General features: G+C 44.4%; 1 protein-coding gene across 2 annotated transcripts; it reads right to left on the bottom strand.

The window, feature by feature from the left end:
* Window positions 1–913: 913 nt before the first annotated feature.
* Window positions 914–18,556, bottom strand: ZBTB25 (zinc finger and BTB domain containing 25). Of its 2 annotated transcripts, XM_074998686.1 has the most exons (4): window positions 18,379–18,556; window positions 11,550–11,729; window positions 6,915–7,886; window positions 914–4,400 (listed from the first exon to the last, which is right to left on the bottom strand). In XM_074998686.1, exons 1-4 carry the CDS (start codon window positions 18,462–18,464, stop codon window positions 4,280–4,282), a joined length of 1,359 nt encoding a protein of 452 aa, XP_074854787.1. In that variant the 5' UTR covers window positions 18,465–18,556; the 3' UTR covers window positions 914–4,279. The 2 variants fall into 2 exon arrangements, with proteins under 2 accessions (XP_074854787.1, XP_074854786.1); XM_074998685.1 differs by lacking the exon at window positions 914–4,400 and having other exon boundaries at window positions 5,956–7,886.
* Between the last annotated feature and the right edge of the window lie 1,832 nt (window positions 18,557–20,388).

The following is a 20,388-nucleotide window of genomic DNA, read 5'->3' on the forward strand; positions in this document are numbered from 1 at the left end:
ATTGATCTGTCGGGGGTTGGCAGTCAACCCCTGTACTCCTTGCAGTAAGGGAGGCTGACAGGAGAAATGCTTCCATTGACCTTTCTTAGTGAAAACAGTCACAAAAGTCGATTTCTGATACATCAATTCTAGCTACACAATTAGCATAGCTAGAACTGTGTATCTGAAATCAACTTTCAGGTCTAGTGCAGACCTGTCCTAAAAGTTCAGTCAGAGATAATTACTTGTTTCTACTCCTTCATATACCTTATGCTGAATTGTAAGTACAATATTTTTATTCCAGTTAATTTATTTGATAATAAGATGGTAGAACGTCAGCAAGTTTTCACGGGTAGTCTTCTGTGATATTTTTGCATGTTTCTGTAAGTACGTAGTGTAAGTGAGGTGTAATTAGGGGTATGCAAAACAAATTTGACTCCTGAAAAGGGTACAGTAATCTGGAAAGGTTGAATGGCATGATTACCTTGGGTCAGACCATGTTTCTCAACTAGTGGAGTAAGCAAGTGAAATCTGTGGGTACTTCGTTATATATTTTTAAAGGGGTACTTTATTAAAAAAGGTTGAGAAGCACTGATGTGAACCATAAACCCGGGTCATTAAATCCAAGGTACTACTATTGGGAAATGACTCCTATGAGTTGGGTCAAATTCAAGAGTAATGAGAAGTGAGCATCTGCAGTCCCAGTGGAAACCATTCAGTATCACAATCCCTTAGAGATCATGCAGAATTCCTAATAGAATTGCTCTGTTTTATAAGCAGCACACAGTCTAATCCATCAAATACAGCAGTATTAGTGCTCAGAAAACTGAAGTTACAGATTTCAAAGAAGGCTTCAGTGAAAAGGATTGTGCTACATTTCCTTAAAACTTTTCACTTATTTGATGATAAAAGTTTTCAGTGCCCTTGATTCAGACCATTTTTTCAGCTCGCTAAACTGTGTTTGTGTTGATCAAAACTTGATATTTAGGAATAATTAATGGTATCCGGCTACTTTGCTTATTGTGTCAAGTGATTTTATTTCTATTGACAAAAATATGTGAAGTGAATTGCTTTCCATCCAGCTGTAGAGGATACACTTTTAAAAAGACTAGTCTACACATAAATTCAAACATACATTCCTATTAATACTTTATAATACAATAACAAAAAAGCTACGGATACGTCCCCATGAATGGCTGTCTTGGATACTGGCTTTGCTTGGAAATGTACCTTTTTTCAAGAATTGCAATTATTCTGTAAATTTTTATCATTAAAACTGTTTGAGAAGTAGCTCCAGTTAATGCTGTTTGTTTGGCAAAACTTCTGTCGTCTCTAGATTCAGATGCAAGGTGGACTGATTTTGATTGATGCAATTTAAATCACCCATTTTAATCATGATAACCTTCAGAAAGTAGAAAACATTTGTTAAAATCATCAATTTTACCCCTGCTTTGCATTTTTCAGTTCTTTGCTAAAGAAAGACGGATTCTCATTGCTTAGTAACCATAACATGCTCAGCAACTAAATACAGAGTTTACACTAAATTAGGTGCTTTATTGCCTCCAGAGTTTGCTGAAGTGCTAAACCAGCTTTGGCCAACAGTAGCCTCTTTTGCAGGTGCAGAGAATATTTTCTTAATTTCAGTTTATTCAGCTCAGTTTTGTCCCTATTACAGAGTTGCCCAATTTGTGCGATGCGTCCCTTGGGGGCGTGTCATGGAGGGGATGGGGAGCATAGCTGGAACCTGGCCCAGTTCCCATAGAGGATGGAGAGGGATACTGCCTAGCTGCTAGCCTCAAGGCCAGTGTTCTGCTGGTTACAGCACATGGCCCTGCATCCAGGTCCACAGTTATTGGTTTTGGTTGCTGGCTGAGGCTCTGCTCCCACTCCTGCCCTCAGCTATGGCCCTAACCCCACAAAGTCATGGCCCTGCTCCAGGAGCAGGGACAGGGATAAGGAGGGAGCAAGGTAAAAAGTATGGGAACTACTGCACTCTGATTAGCTGAATAAACCAAAATGGAGAAAATAATCTCTCTGTATGTACAAAAGAGGCTACCGCAGTCGGAAGCTGCTCTAGCGCTTCAGCAAACTCTGGACCCACAAGTTCAGTGATTTGACTTTCTTTACATGTACTGCTTAATATTTATTTTAATTCAAACAATTTTAAGTCTGCACATTGATCCAAGTCATAAATTCAAATAATTAATAGATTTTAAAATTATTTTTAAGAAATTGACTTTTTACACACACTGCATGACTCACAGTGGTACCTAAATGACTTTCTATAGAAATACTCAAGCAAAATTAAATTTCTTCAAGCCACAGCTGACTGTACCATGAAGGCTAACGGGAAAACACACTGATAAACCCTTTAGAGAATAACATTGGTTTTATGCTCACTAGTTTTAAAAGATACATATATATGAACACAAAGTTATTTACCAACTTCAGAAAATAAATCCCTCTTCACATTCAGTATTATAGTCACTACTACTCTACCATATAAACACATCACAGCATACTGTTAACTCATGCAGATGTGACTTATGATCAGCTTTGTTCCCATTTAAGTATCACAGTTTATAAGGAAAGCATTTTGCATCTCTGTCCTATGGTCATAAATCCTTGGTTTTAGTTTTATGGTCTATTGTTTAAAACAAGTTAACCGGTTGAGGTAAATTCTAGTCAGGACTGTAGGGTTTAACTTGATCAGCTAACATGTCAGGGCTACAATTTGCCTTCTCTACATTAAGACTTTAGCCCTTATTAACAAACATGTTAAACCTGTGCTTTTTTTTTTCCTAGGCACATGTTATACTAGGGCTATGTCTACATTAGCCCCCGCTCTTTTGAAAGGGGGATGCTAATGAGATACGTCAGAATATGCTAATGAGGTGCTGCAATGAATCTGCAGTGCCTCATTAGCATAATGGTGACCATGGTACTTCAAAAGTACCGCTTTCGATTGCGCGCGGCTCATCTACACGGAGTCCTTTTCAAAAGGACACCGCACACTTCGAAATCCCCTTATACAAAGCAGAAACTGACTTGCCTGCCCATTCAAGGTCAACTTTTCCAAGCATCAGTGTTTCTCAAAGGTGCTCTACCAATAAGAAACAGCAGCATGAGCATCTCTATCTCATCACAAGGAAGGTCCTTCAACCCTGGTGTGCAGAGACCGAAACTACCTCTAAGAAAAGTCAAGTCCCTGTCCACACAACCCTTGGCTTCTCTAGTGAGTATAATATAAAGGAATCAAATCAGAATAAGCTGAGTCCTAAAATAATTGGCATATGACGCTTTGGGAATGCAAAAATATTTTGATTTCAGAGTTTGTTCTGGGCCTGATCCAATCTCAGTGGAGCCAGGTAAAGTCCACTGACTTCAGAAGAGATTTGGACCAAGCATTTTGGCAGTAGCTTTCTCTCACCAACTGTCTCAAAGATTTTCCCCATCACCGTGGATTCTAGTGACGCAATCCCATGGTAATGAGTAGGAGGGTCTCACTGTCTTGTCTTAATGCACATTTCTGGAAAGGTGCTGAACGCATTTTTTTGAGCAGCAGAGTAGAATCCCTGTCAGTACATTTTTTTAAAAAATTGTGCTTTGTATCAGAACTAGATGATTTACCTGGCTTTGCTTGGGTCCTTCAGGGCCAGCAGACTAGGGGATGTGGAGGCTCATGGCAGGTTGTCTGTGTGTGGGGGGGTGTAGAAGTCAGGGTTGGGAGGGTGAGGGGGGCTCAGGGCAGGAGAGTAGGGAGTGCAGGAGTCAAGGTTTGGGTGCAAGGAGGAGCTCAGGATGGGGGTTCTTGGGTGGGTGCTGAAGGCAGGGTTGGGGGCTAAGGAGGGCTTCAGAGGAGGGAGCTGAGGGTGTGTAGAAGCCAGTGGGGGCCATGCTGGCTGGGCAGTAGCCTCCAGAGACTGACTGCTGCAGGGGCCATGCTGGCTGTGGGGCTGGGCATATGAGCTTTCCTTCCCCCTGGCCCTCTGCTGGCCCAGTGGGGTTATAGCTTTCCCAGTTCCCATCTCTGGCCCCTTGCTGTCCTCCTGTAGTCATTATACAGTATAACTGTCCCTGCTAGCAGCCCCCTCCCTTTCTCTGTTATAAGAAACAATAGTATTCCAGGCACATCCTGTTGTCCTGGCACAGTCAAACTCTTACCTTAAAGTTATGATAAGAGGAAGCTGCATACCAAATTTGGTGGTCCTAGCTCTTACCATTTGGAAGGAGGTCTTGCACAAACAGGAGGATGGACAGACTTGCTCACTCACAGACAAACTCTCAATTATATAGCAGATTACTCCATTTCGCTCGTGGCCTCAATTATCCATCCTTTCTCCCACCAATGGTAGGCTTCTTTGGCTCTCTTTATACCCTGTATCACAGGAAATGGTTTATGGCCATCCGATGAAATGACACTATAGAAAACAAAATATTCATCTGAGGTCGGAATGAATGAGAATGCACATTTTAGCTGTCTTGGAAGAATACATTTTGAAATATTCAGAAAATGATAGAAAAGGCAGACAAAATTCTATTTCAACTATTTGAAGGTTGTGGTAGAGCCCATAAAGATGCATCGTTCCTTATTTTTATTTTTTTTTTTTAATGTTCACATTACCCTAATAGATAGGAGCACATTCTACAAATGAACAACTTGTAGTGAAGAAAAGGTTTTTTTTTCTTTTGAAGAGACGGTGTCCCCTTGACACTCTTGGAGGGAACTCTTCATCTGGATCTCATTCCTTCTTACAGAAGGTTCATTTAATGGGCCCCTTTGGAATTTGTTTCCACATTTATGGTGGGAACCAAACAAGGAGAGGCAGGCATTTCGGGCTTGGAAGACGAAAGGATGCACAACAGCTTTCCTGCAACAAAGCTCTAAGCAGCTACTCCACTTTAAGAATCAAAACAAAAAGCAGTCAAGTAGCACTTTAAAAGACTAGCAAAATAATTTATTAGGTGAGCTTTCGTGGGACAGACCCACTTCTTCAGACCATAGCCAGACCAGAACAGACTCAATATTTAAGGCACAGAGAACCAAAAACAGTAATCAAGGAGGACAAATCAGAAAAAAATGATCAAGGTGAGCAAATCAAAGAGTTGGAGGGGTGGGGGAGGAAGGTCAAGAATTAGATTAAGCCAAGTATGCAGATGAGCCCCTGTAGTGACTCAAAAAGTTCACATCCCGGTTCAAACCACGTGTTAATGTGCCGAATTTGAATATAAAAGCCAGCTCGGCTGCTTCTCTTTGAATAGCAGTGCGAAAGTTTTCTTTCAGTAACACACATACCTAACACAAAGGGTTAATGGGCACAAAACAGACCTCAAAACACTCCAGATCCACAAACCAGTTAGTCAACATTTTAATGGAATGGGGCATTCTATTAATGACCTAAAGCATGGGTGTCCAACCTTTTGGCTTGCCTGGGCTGCACTGAGTGAAGAGCAATTGTCTTGGGCCACATATAAAATATATAATACAGTTAATGTATATAAATCACACAATAACGTTAAAAGTTTACGATCTTGTGGGGCCGCATTACTAGCTGTCCAGGGCCACACACGGGCCACAGGTTGGACACACCTGACCTAAAAGTATGTGTGTTACTGAAAAAAAAACTTTTGCACTGCTATTCAAAGGGAAGCAGCCAAGATGGCTTCTATATTCAAATTTGGCACATTAACACGTGGTTTGAACCAGGATGTGAACTTCCTGAGTCACTACAAGGGCTTGTCTGCATACTTGGCTTAATCTAATTCTGACCTTTCTCCCCCCACCCCTCCACTCTCTGATTTGCTCACCTTAATCTTTTTTTTTCTTATTTGTCCTCCTTGATTACTGTTTTTGGTTCTCTGTGCCTTAAATATTGAGTCTGTTCTGGTCTGGCTATGGTCTGAAGAAGTGGGTCTGTCCCACGAAAGCTCACCTAATAAATTATTTTGTCTTTAAAGTGCTACTTTACTGCTTTTTGTTTAAGAATGTATTTTGTTTAAGAACTTATTCAGTCACTGGGCTCTAAACACTTGCGGAAGCAGGGCTATTGTCTTTCTATCACTCTCCTGGATTACCAGGAAAAGGTAACAGTCTGAGGTTGCATGTGCAGTAGATTGTTCACTTCCCACATGTAAGTACTTTGGGGGTATTCTCTCTTTCTAGGGAATCAATATTAGCTTAAAAGAAAACTACTAAAGAAAAGCAATGTCCTCAGTACACATTACATCCACTTTGGTTTCAGAATAATTCTAAGGACCTACACAGTTCTACAACTCTGCTCAGTAAGTTAGCTACTTACACCTCACACACACTAACTTCTACAATCTTATCTTGCATAACACACATATCAATTAGGTTGTCATTACAAAAGATGATCTACATTATCTGGACAATGCCAACAAACAGCTTGCTCTCTAATCAACGTAGATACTAAGGTTTAAATATACAAGTAAAAGGATGTACATAGCTGTTACAGTTTCATGTTGCTGCAGAAAGAGCTGGTAGGTAAAGAAAAAACTTCAGCAGAGGACTCAGAATGTTTAGGACAATAGAGACAATATCAGAGGGGTAGCCATGTTAGTCTGTATCCACAAAAACAACAAGAAGTCCTGTAGCACCTTACAGACTAACAGATTTATCAGAGCATAAGCTTTTGTGGGCAGATGCCCCTGATAAAGCAGGTCTTTGCCCACAAAAGCTTACGCTAGGATAATGGAAGGACACAAACAAATTTAAGCATTCACAGTGTCAGCTCATCAGAGGCAGCGTACAAAGCTATTCTACTAGGATTGTATCAACATTTTCCGGAGCAAGATCAGACTCCAATGCACATGATGAATCTAGGTGATCCTGGGACAGCCTGGAACTTTTTACTGTGCAATCAGACCAACTGTCACAATAAGGATGAAACCTGTGGGCTACTGGGTTACCAAACCTTTGGCATCGGTTGTATTTGTATTGCTTCCCTTTGTGTGTGTACATGTGTTCCAGCAATTGGCTCTTCCGGAGAAATTTGTGGCCACAGACAGTGCAACTGATTTTTCTCTTTCTTGAAAAAGAAAAGTTACAGTTTAATTCCACAGGCTCAGTGTCTTTGGAGATGAGTGACAACTGGCTATACTGTAATGGCTCTGCGTTACTGTGGCTTGGATGTTCTGATGGATGCTCATTCTCTTTCATTAGGAAGGTACCGAGCCGATGACTTTCAATAGCTTCGCCCTTTTCAGTAATTGGCTGCACTTCACCAAGGTCATTGCTCTCCAGGATGGAGGCTGGGACACCAAAGGGAAGCGAGCCTGAGACATGAGTGTGCAGGTGTTCCCGCAAATTGCCACGGGAATCAAATCGCTCCCCACAGTAATGACATAAATGCATTTTGAGATTAGTTTTAGAAACATCTGGAGAGGGTGCTGTGTGACTCTGGGACACAACAGGCTCAGGGTCACACTTCTCCTGCTTTATAGACACTGATGACTTCTGAAGTTCCTCCACTGGCTTGGCAGCCCCAGCAGCTTGGGCAGAAGGATGGGTGATCTGTTGTTCGAGGGTGCTGTCATCTAATCCAATGGCGAGTGAGAGCTGTAATTGTGGGTGATCACCCTGGTTAGCAGATCTGTTGCTGGCACTGCTCAGATTTTCTTTTGCTCCAAGACCTTCCATTGTTGCTTTGTGTGCAGTTGAGATCTGAATTCCATATAAGTTTGAAGACTGCACTGTTTCTGGTGAAAAGATCTGGTTCATTTTAACTGCAATATGGGAAAGATAGTCTGCATGGAGAAATCGAATGCCTTCTTCTAGCCGGCTGGGGTTGACTGTTTGTTTTGGACCTTTTCCAGTGTACATGATGTGTAACAAATAGCTGAATATATCTGGCTGGATATCTGTAGGCTGAATCTTTATGCATTCACTGTTTAAAACAAAACACATGAATTATTATTATTGTTATATAAATTTCACCAACTGATGGTACTGACCATTACTTAAGCATTCATCTGGCCCATCATTCACTCTGAGGGAACACACACTGGCTGAAGTTCCCAGATTCAGACACATGGACAAAGAGAAAGACATAGTCATAATTTTCATGGGCAATGCCAGTGCCTGAGTGCAAAACTGCATTAATTGTGCATGATGTGACCAGTTAGCCACGCGCTCAGTTATTGCATCTGCAGTCTGACTCTGCAAGCCAGTGCAGTTATTGTTTGCAACTTACGAATTCACATGTGATTGTGTGTAATTCTAAAAATTTGGGCTTAAGACTATTGCTATATTTTGAGTAATAAATTCAACAATTTCAATAGGGTTGACTTAAATCAAAGTGAAGTAAACCAACAATCTTAATCATAATTTCAATTGGCATGTAGGAAACCTTAATGCAAAGCATTAATTTTAAATGAGTTTTGCATTTGTACTTTTTAGCTGTTTTCCTCATTGCTTGGTAACCATTAAAACATGTTAATTTGCAACTAAATATAGCCTTTATTATTATTATTTAGTAATTACTAAGTTATTTTTGATAATCAGGAGAATATACTGTATTTATACACATTTATTTAAGCAATTCTATTGATTCACTTAAATTTATTCCAATTCTTCATAATTAAGTTTACTAGGTTAGAAAACGGTGACCGATGCAGTTCTTATTAACCAGTTGATTACTTGTTTACTTGTGATTTCTGCCAGTCTTTATTTGGATGAATATTCAAACTAATTAATGCACATAAACATAATTTTAAAATTTTAATGAAGTAAAGCTACCTTAAATGTGCTGGATACATGAGAAAAAGTGCATTAAAATTAGCAAAATGTATTTGATATTAAAACTAGTGAATTTACTAAACATAAGAAGAAATTTCTGTAGTTAATAACTTGAGCTGATTGTTTCTGGTCACCATGTCCTTCAAAATTTCAGAACAACTAGATTTCATCTTTAAACACTTAGTTTCTATTTATAGATGAGAAAATGACAATTTTCCTGTTTTGCTTAAGTTTGAATGAACTAGTCAATGAACTAAGTAAGTTGAATAAACCTGCAGAAGAGGGTACTGCTTTCAAAAGCTAATTTAGCAACTCAGCAAACTCTGGATCCAGATAATCAGAGTGACTTCCACCAGTTCAGTGGTTTAATTTTAAAACATGGCAGCAAATAAGACAGCTTAGTATTATTTTTATTGAATTTAATTGGCTTTCATAGATAAATTTAAGTATTAAAATAGGTTGTCATAATTTCAAAACTAATTTTAAATGGATTTATTTTAAAATAAGCCTATAAAGTAAAAAAACAAAAAAACACAAAATTAAGTAAAGTTAATTAAAATGCACAAAATTTATATTTTAAAAAAAAATCAATGATCTTTATTCACTCTGTATTACAACAGGTATATATTTTTATCAAAACAAAATAGCAGTCAAGTAGCACTTTAACAAAATAATTTATTAGGTGAGCTTTTGTGGGACAGACCCACTTCTTCAGACCATAGCCATACCAGAACAGACTCAATATTTAAGGCACAGAGAACCAAAAACAGTAATCAAAGTTGATCAGAAAAAAATTATCAAGGTGAGCAAATCAGAGAGCGGGGGCGGAGGGAGTCAAGAATTAGATTAAGCCAAGTATGCCAAAGAGCCATATAGGTAGCACTGATGTCTTACTCCCAGGTATCAAACCACTTCACACATTTTAATTAGAGAGACTTCAACATTGCTGAGAGGTAACTGCAGACAGGAAAGTGAGCTCACAGACAGAGACCAAATCAGCCGAAAAAATTCCATGTCAGAGGCAGAAATAGAACTCAGGAGCTACCCCATGTAATTACAAAAACTGGTAAATTCAAAAGCACTTTGTACCCAACAGAGAAGCAGCATTTGAATGTCATCAGCTGGTGACTAGGATTCAGTGATCTATGACACTTGAAATGAATGAATGGTTTCACTGCGGTCTGTTAACTGTGTCTGCAGTACAGTATTGCACTACCTGTCATGCTTGCTACAGTTTGCACTCTCTGGTCTGGCAACATCCATGGTCTGGAATGATTTTAGTTAGCCAGAGGTCCACTTACCATGGGTGTGGCCAAGTTTCACTCTGTCCCATAAAGTTTGTTTACAGCCATCAGTCCTGGCTCTCAGGGTTCCGTGCTGCTATTTAGCTGTAATTTACCCCAAAATGTCATCTAAGAGCCCAGCGTTGGCAATGCTGCTAGACTATACTGACCTCCCACAGGCCTGCAAATTCTCTGGTTCAGCACCAGTCAGGTCCCATGGGTGCCAGGCTAGAGAGGTTCAACCTGCAGGAATGGCAACAGTAAAGATGTAAACTGAGTTTGAAAACTGAACTGCGCTGGTCTCTCCACAGCCATTTGGTGAGAGTGTGTGTGTGTGGGGCGGCGGGGTGGAGCATGGCTAGAGGCCACACGCACATTCTGTGGATAAATCCAGTTTTAATGCCCAGGCCATACAGGTCAACAGTAAAGACAACACTGAACTCAATTTTATTTTGAACACCTCAGTGTTGGTTCACATGCTACGTCAAAGTATTTCTACACGCACATAACTTCAGTGAACAATTCCAAGCACTTGCCATTGAAGAAAGCTGTGATATTTCTTCAACTTTTGTATCTCTGTTCACCCCTCTTTAAATGTGCAGCAATGCCAGGTTTTGGAACTGAATGTTGGCTTACACTGATTAAGCAAACAATACCATAATGACTAAGGGTAAGATTGTCATGACTGTTTTTAGCAACAGGGACTGGTCACAGTCAATAAAGAAAATTCGTGGAAGCCTGGGACCTTTCCCTGATTTTTGCTAAAAACAGCCATACCAAAATGGGCAACTGCTGGGAAGCTCCAGGGGCCCCCACCACCCATCAGGGCTCAGATCTCCAGGGTGTTCCTCTCTCTGCAGCTCAGGGCTGTGGGGTCTCCCACCAACTGGGAGCTGTGGGGGCCTGCGAGAAGCTGAGGGGTTCCTACTGCCTGTGCTAGGCGGGAGCTCCAAGGTCCCCCTTGCCACTTATGGCAGCTGGGGGCTGCAGAATACTTCTGCCATTCACAGTGCCTCTGGACTTGGATGCCCCCACTGCCTTGGGTGGTGGGGTACACTGCAGCTCGCAGCCACCTGCAAGATGAGATCAGGAAAGTCTTTGGAAGTCAAAGATTCTATTACTTCCACATCCTCCTTGACAAAATTACAGCCTTAGTATTGGCTTTGTAACATTACATTCCTAGGCTGAAAATGCACCAGTTTGAGGGTTACAACTCCATAATTCTTCTTTGTTACTAATCCTGCATCCTAACCCCTTGCTAATGTTCCTTCAGAATTTAATTCCTTTTGAAGAACAAAATATTAAAAAAATGCCTTCAATGCAGAAAATGGTTAGGGTTACCATAAAAAAAGAGGACCCCCTGAGAGGGGGTGTATCTGTACCTACCAACTCATGTATTAATGTGTTATAGTATTAATAAAACGTGATACAACATGAGTTGGTAGATATTGATATGGATACAGTCCCTCTCAGGGGGATCCTCTTTTTTTGAAAGGTCAACCATGGTAACCCTAGATGTATGTTCTTACCTGGTCTGATGAATAAATATCATCTTAAAGTAGTTTGAAAAAGCAGCTAGCACTGCTCTGTGAGCCTTGAAGTAAACATCTCCTATTGCAACCGTGCAATCGCACAGAAAACCAAACTCACGCTGCATGTTCAACTGCTGCAGGAGGACAAGACTGTGGCTAGCTGTGTCCATGGCGTTTCTAAAAGCAAAAGAGGACAGAATGAGTGCACAGAAAAATGAAGATAATTGTAGTATCAAAGAATGTTAACCCCTGCTGGATGGCAGGTACATCACAATTTAGTAACTTTTCCTATTGATATCCTTAGGAATGCTCCAAACACAATCTACTGAAATGGAAAAGCATTTTTCTTCTTTACTTTTCACTGGGCGGCAACTCCAGATTTTTTGGTTAAAAAGAATATGCTTCATCTAACCAGTCTGAAGTTACCAAACTTTAACATCAAATAGACTCTGCTTTTCCTCTTGCCAGACTGCAGATCTTCTCTCAGGAATTCAGATTACTGGAGAATAGGACAGCCGTTTACCCACGGCAGGGATCTGTGTTCACTGAAGGTCTAATGCCAATCCCTGTGGAACCAAAAGTCCCACTAAGGTTATGTCTGCGTTACAATATAAGCCTGGGTTCAGACTTGGTTCAAGCACAAATTCCCTTCTGGCCACAAAAAGATCTCTCAGCTTCCGGTCAGTAAGCCCTCAGTACCCATGGACAATAAGCCGCCTAGATGTGGTTCACCACGGTTGGGCCTGGCAGGCCACCAGAACTATATTTACCTGTACGTCCACAAGTGAAATCACTTGCAGCTGCTCTAGGCTGTGAATCAGTTCTTGGCCAATGGGAGGTGCAGGAAGTGGTGCGGACCAGGACACCATTTGCCAGTTCCTACTGATTGGGAACAGTGATCTATGGCTGACAGGAGCTGCAAGCAGTCACACCTGCAGATGTGCAGCTAAATACCATGTCACTGCCAGGAGATAACCCCAGTAAACCACATCCAGTCTGTGGGCTGCTTATTGTCCACCCCCGCCCAAAGACCTGGCTGAGGACGACGGTCCAAGCCAGTGTTCCACTACAAACTGGGTCCAAATTTTATCACTTTTCAGTGTGGACACAGCTCCAGGCCAGGTCCCCAGACCTGTGTCCTGAGAATCTGACAAACAGTATTCCACAATCCCATGAGTCAGTGTCTCTTGCCTTTCTGTCTCAAAACTAGCCAATCTCCTCTCAAGATACGGATGCAACCTTTCTCGTATCACATACTGCTGCTCCCTGGTTCAACCTCCCATTTCACTCTGAACTGAACCAAGTTAACTGTCCCCTGCATTCGCTATGACCTGTGAGAAGAGCTCATCCTGTACCAAGCACAATGGTACCCGGTCATGGGGCCACAGTCAGTCAGGTAAATCTCTTGGTTGAGACAAGACCTTTACCTTCAGTAAGAGTACCAGAAATAACCATGTCTACCACAAAGTTTGGATAAACTGGCAGTGTTAGGGATTCAATGGACAGATACAGAGGGGCAGATTTCATAAGCTCAAGACAGATTTATTAGACAGCCTGGGATGAGAACTGCACTTCTGCGAACTTGCGTCATCCTGCCTCATTTAGAAGGAATTTGAGCAGCTGCTAGGAACTGCACTGACCCCACAGCAGTTCACAATAGTCTAATGGGGGGGTGACCTTCTAATCCCCAAATGTAAGGGCGTGTCTACATTTTAAATACTACAGCTGTGCCACTTCAGTAAAGATGCTGTCTGCATCCACAGACGGGATTCTCCTATAGGAGTAGGTAATCCACCACCCTGAGCCGCGGTAGCTAAGTCAATGGGAGAATTCTTCTGTTAACCTAGAACTGTCTATACTGGGGCTAGGTCAGTTTAACTGCCTCACTCTAAGGTGTGGACATGTCACACTCCTGAGTCGGGGAGTCAGACCAGGCATAAAACGGTATGGAAGGGGAGCCAGCAGATCATGAAGTGACTCTGATGTTCACGTCAGCTCCCAAGCAAGTTATGCTGCTGGGTCCGTACTTCAGAGGAGTGTTTGATGTTACCTCAGAGAAGCACCCCGCTCCAGAAGAAGCAGCAGAAACAAGTAGTTTTGAAGGTTGGTAAGTTTCACCCTCCATGTTTTTTATTTACATAACCATGGGCTGATTTTCAGTCTATAACCCAGCGAAATTAATCTTACAAGCCATGGTAGCAGCATGTATCAGCTAATGGTGGAATGCATACCAGCACCTTTGAGATGTTAGAAAGATCCTTGCATAGACTTCCCTGACAGGACAGCACACCAAACAAATCAGCCCTGCTAGAGCAGACCAAGCCACCAGTAAACTGTACCGGGGGCACATAGGAAATGTAGTCCGAGGGTAACAAATTAACTCTCCTGAAATACACCAGAGGGCTGTATGGACTTCCAAAACCTGCCACAGATAGGAAGTGCTTTGTAATTCTTTTTACAGAAGCACGCTGGGGGCATAAGGGGGAATTTAGGTAATGCATTCCCTATCATGAGTTCAAGGAGTCCCTTTTGTGTGTATCTAATCCATGTATGCCACATTAAGAGTCTGTCTTTTCCAGAGGTGTTTGCATGTAACCCAGAGATACATGCAGGCTGTACTGTAAGCCTTCAGGAGCAATCCCATGGAGGCCAGCAGAGGGTCCCAGTTTAAAATTTGTGGGGAAATCAACTACTCTGGGTACTGATAGCTGCAGCTTTTCCTGTTCTAGGAACTCGAGACAGGTGGTTACATTTCAGGGTAGGACATACTTTCTCAGCTCTCCTCTACAGGTCGTTAGCCCACTACCTCTGTATGCCACTCAGTCACCAAAACTTTGAAAACCTCTTTTGCTGGCTTGCCCCAGTAGCTTGGAACAAAACGTCCCTTTGCCATTCAGAAATCTACAGCAAGGGATAGATCTAACAGATTAAAGTGCTTAACTGTATTGTTATCCACTCCTGGAAGAAAGATTACATTATATGAAAGTAACACATCCATTGTGTAATAAATACTCACTTGCATATGAGACAACCCGTGCTTTAAATGAAATCAATTAACATCTGCTTATTTATTAACAATATATTTCCTTCCTTTGAGAAGTTTGGGGAAAATTTTAGTTTACCAAGTGCCTTCCAAGGGGGCTTATAGCTGCCTAAAATGTCTAAAACCTCTAAAGAGTTTAACGGAGCCAAACCAAAGCAATTCACCTGCCACACCTCCCATGGATTCTTCCATTAACGAAGCACCTGAAGATCCAATATCGAAAAGTCAAAGCTAACAGCTTGGATCAGACCCCAACAATGCATTATTTTTAAAGTTAAATTTAAAAATATTAAATACCTTCAAAATCCTATGCAGTAAAGAGGTAAACAACCAACCAAAGTTAGGAAAGTTCATTGTATAATGCTTTCATCAAATCCACTGTAAACGCCAGTAAGTGCCTACCTGATTTAGGAGCACAAAAGCCTTTGACCTTCAATGTCTCAGAAGACGCTCAGTGACAATGTTACTCAAATTTTCTTGTGTCCCCTGAAAATTGAGTCATACAAAAACTGCACTAAACCCTCCCATAGCATTCTTGACCTACACATGTGCACAGCATTAACTGATACACACAGTGTGCACTGCATAACGATTTTTTGCTTAGGCACACAACTGGGGAGAGAGAAAGAGAAGGAAAATCACACAGCTTCCATGAGGCCAATATTTTGATCCTAGTTCAACAAGTTCAGAAAAGACAACAAATGTGTAATGCATCTCCTTCCTTTCTTTAGAATCTACAGATACAGATGCAACACCATCTGTTTGGTTTTGATCCCTTACAATTAAAGCACAATGTAAGACCTACACAGGATTTAAATGCTTTCCCAACACTTTTGCCCCCATTTTTATAATATATTTTCATAAATTCTAAAAGGATCAACACAGCACTTTAACCTTCCAACTCAGGAAAAAAACTGTTTCCTTAATATTACTCTCTGGTGAGCTTTCATCTGTAAGAGTGGGATTCTGTGCCAAAGGTTCATGCCCTGCTCCAGAGGTCAGCAACCTGCGGCTCCTTAAGGAGTCACTTGTGGCTCCGGATGCTGCCACCACTGACTCCTCTTGTGGCTCCCTGCCCTGACACGCTGAAAGAACGGAACTAAATTTAATTGGTTTAACAGCTGGTAGGGTAGCGGGAAGGATCCAGCTGTTAAACCAATTAAATTTAGTTCCATTATTTCCGCTCAACAGGGCAGGGAGCCATCCATGCTGCAGGTATGGGAAGTGAGCAACACAGCTGGGCGGGGGGTGGTTGAGTCTGCCCCTGCCGGAGCCACACTGAGAAGGAGGCGGTGGTGGTGGCCGCGGAGGAGCAGCAGCATTGTGCCAAGCTTGTCATCTGAGGCAGGTTAAACCTAGAGATGGGAGGCCTAGTTTGGGGCTGAGAAGGGTTAAGCGTGGGGATGGGGGGTGGGGGTTTGTGGGCCCAGGGGGTAGAGCCTGGGGGTGGAGGGGGAGGCATGGAGGGTTGATGTGAACCAGGTGCAGCATTTTCCATGTCCTCATTTACTCTCCAATCATGGGTGAAAGTAACAAACTTTCTAACTGGTACAAATGGTTGTGTGCGCGCTGTTCTTAAACTAGGGGCTACAAAAAGTATGGATTGATATTCTTTATTAAGGACTGTCTTGTATTCACATCTCTTCAAATACTGGTTTTGTAGCTGAATTTGGAAAAATGGCTCTTTTTGCTATTTTGGTTGCAGACCCCTCCCCTACCCTCTTATTGGCTTTCAAAACCAGGGGACTGTCTACTCCCCACAGCTAATATTTCATCTCTCCATCACCTCTATGGACTGCACTAACCCATGCCTTCCCATGCCAGGGAGTATCTGTGGCTCTGCACTGCTGTGGGTGTTCACGGGGCACACAACTGCTCCCGTTGATTTCAGCAAGAGAAGGATTAGGATAATCACTTATAAAGCCACTTCAAATCCTTCAGAGCGACAGGGACAACAGAGAAATAAAATATTACAAAATCAAATAAAAATCAAAGTTACAAAGAACTCACCACTCAATCTTTTCATGCAAAATAAATGTGATCCAACCTCCTAACCCATATGGCTCAGTAAATACAATGCTCACCAGTTACAGATCTATGAAAATTAGTTTGTAAACCCACTGGAAGTAGCAGCTACCCAATTCATTGTGATCACGGACCTAAGAAATTGCTGGGGAAGGAGATAACAAGCAGGACCTATCCAGGGATACTTACACCACTCTGCTGACATCCCCTTTGACATGACTGGACTTTATTACATTTTTACAGAGAGTGCCTAGCACAGGGATTCTCATACTGGGGGGTTGGACTCATCAAGGGACCATAAGATTCCTACATGGAGGCAGGGATGTTAATGGTTAACTGTGGGGTGGCCTGGCCAGGCTGGTCTAGACCAGCTTCCCCGCCCATGACTCTGCAGCAGGGAGGGACACTCTAGGGTGGCCCAACCAGACCCAGTCTGTGGTGCAGGGTGGGTGGGGTTGCTTTTACCAGTTAACCAATTAAATGGGATTTTATATCCCTACATGGAGGTTCAGGAGCTGTCAGCATCCACCCCACATGCCACTTTGCCCCGGCCATTTATAATTATACTAAATATACTACAAGTGCTTTTAATTTATAAGAAGCAGAGTATACTCAAGCTACATCTAGAGTTATTTTGAAATAACTTTGCAAGCTTCAACACTAAACACAAAATAAAATCAAAATAGCAGATGTGTTATTTCAAAATCAGCAAACCTCACTGCAGGAGGAATAACGCCTATTTTGAAATAACTATTTTGAAATAGGCACTATTAAGACATGGAACAGTGTTATTTCCAAATAAGCCACAAGGGACACCCATGGCACTCTTTCAAAATAGGCACCATGTGTCCAGCATACTATTTCAAAGTAGCTGGGTGCTACTTCAAAATGTATTGTTTGTGTAACTGTGTTATTCTGAAATAAGCTGTTTTGGAAGTAGCTGAGCACTTCGAGGGCCACCCAGGAGAGATTCAGGTGCCGCTCAGCTGATTAGCAGAGTGCTCACACCGACCTCAGCTGGCAGCATCTGTTTCTCCTGGCGGTGCACATCTGCACGTGCCTGGTGCACATAACAAAATTTATTCTGCCCAAGGATGGGGAAAAACGAGAGGGAGCCTTGCTCACCAGTACATATGTTGAAGACGCACTGGCTAGCACACCCTTGTCCCCGCCTCGGGACTCCGCAGGTTACCCACCTACAACTCACTAATGTTGATGATGGTGATGCAGGGCCAGCTCTAGTTCCCCGCCACGTTTTCCACGTGGCTGCAGTGCACAGCGAGGCAGCTGGAGGCGCATTCTCGCGGCACACTGAACCGCGGTGCTGCCTGGGATCACAGGGGAGTGATCCCGCTAGACAGAGGCTCTATTACGGGCGCAGCTGCAGCCCAGAAGCTGCCACAGTGCGCAGCGCGCGGTGCAGCTGGGGCGGGGGGGCATCAACTCCCCTCCCCCTGTAACCTACTCACTCACGCGTTGAGCTCGGCGGCATGTTGCCGGACTGCGGCCAGCCCCGGCGGCGCCAAGCGGCCGGATGCACAGGCGGGCGGGAACCAGCTTCTCGGATGCTGCTGCAGTTACAGCTGCACAGCAGAGACTGAGAGCAGCTGCCCCCGAGCTAGCCAGGCGCAGCGGGCGGGAGACGCAGCCGGATGAGCCGGGCGGGGGCCAACCGCAGCCCGGGATTGCTGCCGAGCCTCGAGGTCGGGCCCTGGGGAGGCGCTGCAGGGGCGGCGGCGGGCGGCGCCCGCAGCTTACCGGGGGGAAGCTCCGGGCTGCGATGGAGCTGGCCCGTGGAGGCGGCCGTGGCTGGCGCATGCACCGCCCGCTGGCGCGTCTCTCATCTCGGCCGTGCTGCGTGAATCGCCGCCCGGGAGCGGAGGCTGCGGCAGCGTCCCCGTGCGGCTGGCAGGGCCCCTCTGCAGCCCCCCGAGCAGGGGCAGCGGGGCTGGGCTTCGCGCGCGCGCTTCCTGCAGGGCCCCCGGCGAGCGGAGGGAGGGGGGGGTCTCCCCCTTACCCCAGGCACTGGGGGCGGGTGGTTCCTGGGCAGCTGGCCGTCCATGTTGGGGGAGGGAACAATGCAATGGCCGGGCATGAGCAGTACCAAGAGGCAGCCAAACCTGCCGAGCCTATGGGGCATGCATAGCCCGCCTCTGCCCCCCCCATCCAGTGCCTGGCGCTGCAAGCGGGCGGGCTACGGCCTTTGCAGGGTGCTGCTCCTTGCTGCACTGAAACCCCGCCAGGTACACTGGCCCCTGCGCTCAGGTGTTTGCGGGCTGGTCTGTCAGTAAAAAAAAACCTGCTTTGGTGTTTGGAGTGTGAACGTGTCACAGGCGGGAAGGCCTCAGGCTGACTGCCCCAGAGTGTATCTGCAGCCCCTGAGGGGAGCCGGGCAGCACAGCCTGCATGGTGGTATGCAGACCATCTGTAGGGCGTATTGTGGGCTGAGGCTGGTTGTGCTAGGGGGAGGGCCAGGCTAGTTGACCCTAGTCCAATGGTTCTCAAATTGTTGGTTGTGACTCTGACCTGAGTTGTGAATGACGCTGTTTTAATGAGCTCTCCAGGGCTGGCCCTAGATTTGCAGGGAACCAAAGCCCAAGCCCCTTTGCATCGGGCTGAAGCCAGAGCTTAAGGGTTTCAGTTGTAGGTGGCAGGGCAGAAGCTTTGATCCTCTTTCCTCCCCTCCCTATCCCACCTTAGGCAGTGGGGCTTGGGCCCTGGCCCAGGCTGATAGAGACTGGGCAAGCTCAGGATCCCCTCCCACTAACTGTTTAGCCATTTTTGTTGTCAGGGAGGGTCTTGGTGTAATCAAGTCTGAAAACCCCAGCCCTCGCCTATTAGGCACCTCCAGATATTTTGTCTTTGACTAAAGTGGCACACCCTTTGCAGCCTCTGCAAGCCAAACTGATTGCGTACACCAGGGTCTCCTTTCATCCTGCTCCACAAGCTCCCTGCATGCCACCCTCCCATCCCCAGGGCCATACCTAGCAATGCTGATGTCCTGTGCAGACCAGCCCGCAGCCACTCCACAGAGATTGGAAGCAGGGGATAGAAGCTGTGGGGAAGTCAGAGTAGGGTTGTCAACTCTCCAGATTGGGTACCATTACAGCACTTGGTGTCTGGTCAGGAGAGTTGGCACCCCTGAGTAGGAGCAGGACAAGGATGGGAAGCTCACCGGACAGCTTCACGGAGTTGGCTGGGCATATGTGGGCCAGAGAGAGAAAAGGGAGCAACTGCCCCAGTTTTTGGCAATTTAAAAAGGCCCAGGGCGCAAGGCTGCTACCATGGGAGCAGCTGGAAACCGAAGCTCCTTTAAGTTGCCACCAGAGCCCCATGCAGTGCTGAGGGCCATGGTGGAGGCTAGTCCGAGCCCTGTGCCTTCTGAGGAGGCCTATAGCTGCCTTCCCACACACACGCACTTACCCAGGGCCAGGTGAAGTCTGTCGCCTGTCCTGCAGAATACTTGAGAGGGTGGCTGAACAGCCAGCAGGAGAGAAGCAGCCCTTTGAAAGGGAAACTGCCACTTGTCTCTAGCTGCTGACTGCCCAGCCACCCTCCAGAAGAAGGTGCAGAATAAGAGAAGTGAGAGACAGGCAGCAAGAATGATCAAGGGCCTGGAAAAATTGTCCCATGGAAAAAAATGGAAGTTTGGGATTGTTTATCTTTTAGATTAAGAGGGGATGTGATAAAAGAACATACAATGCCCAGCACAAAGAAATGTGGATTGAGAGCTTTGGCTCTCCCTGTCTTGTAACACAAGAACAAGGG

Source organism: Carettochelys insculpta, chromosome 6 (assembly GCF_033958435.1).
Source record: "Carettochelys insculpta isolate YL-2023 chromosome 6, ASM3395843v1, whole genome shotgun sequence".
Classification (NCBI taxonomy): Eukaryota; Metazoa; Chordata; order Testudines; family Carettochelyidae; genus Carettochelys; species Carettochelys insculpta.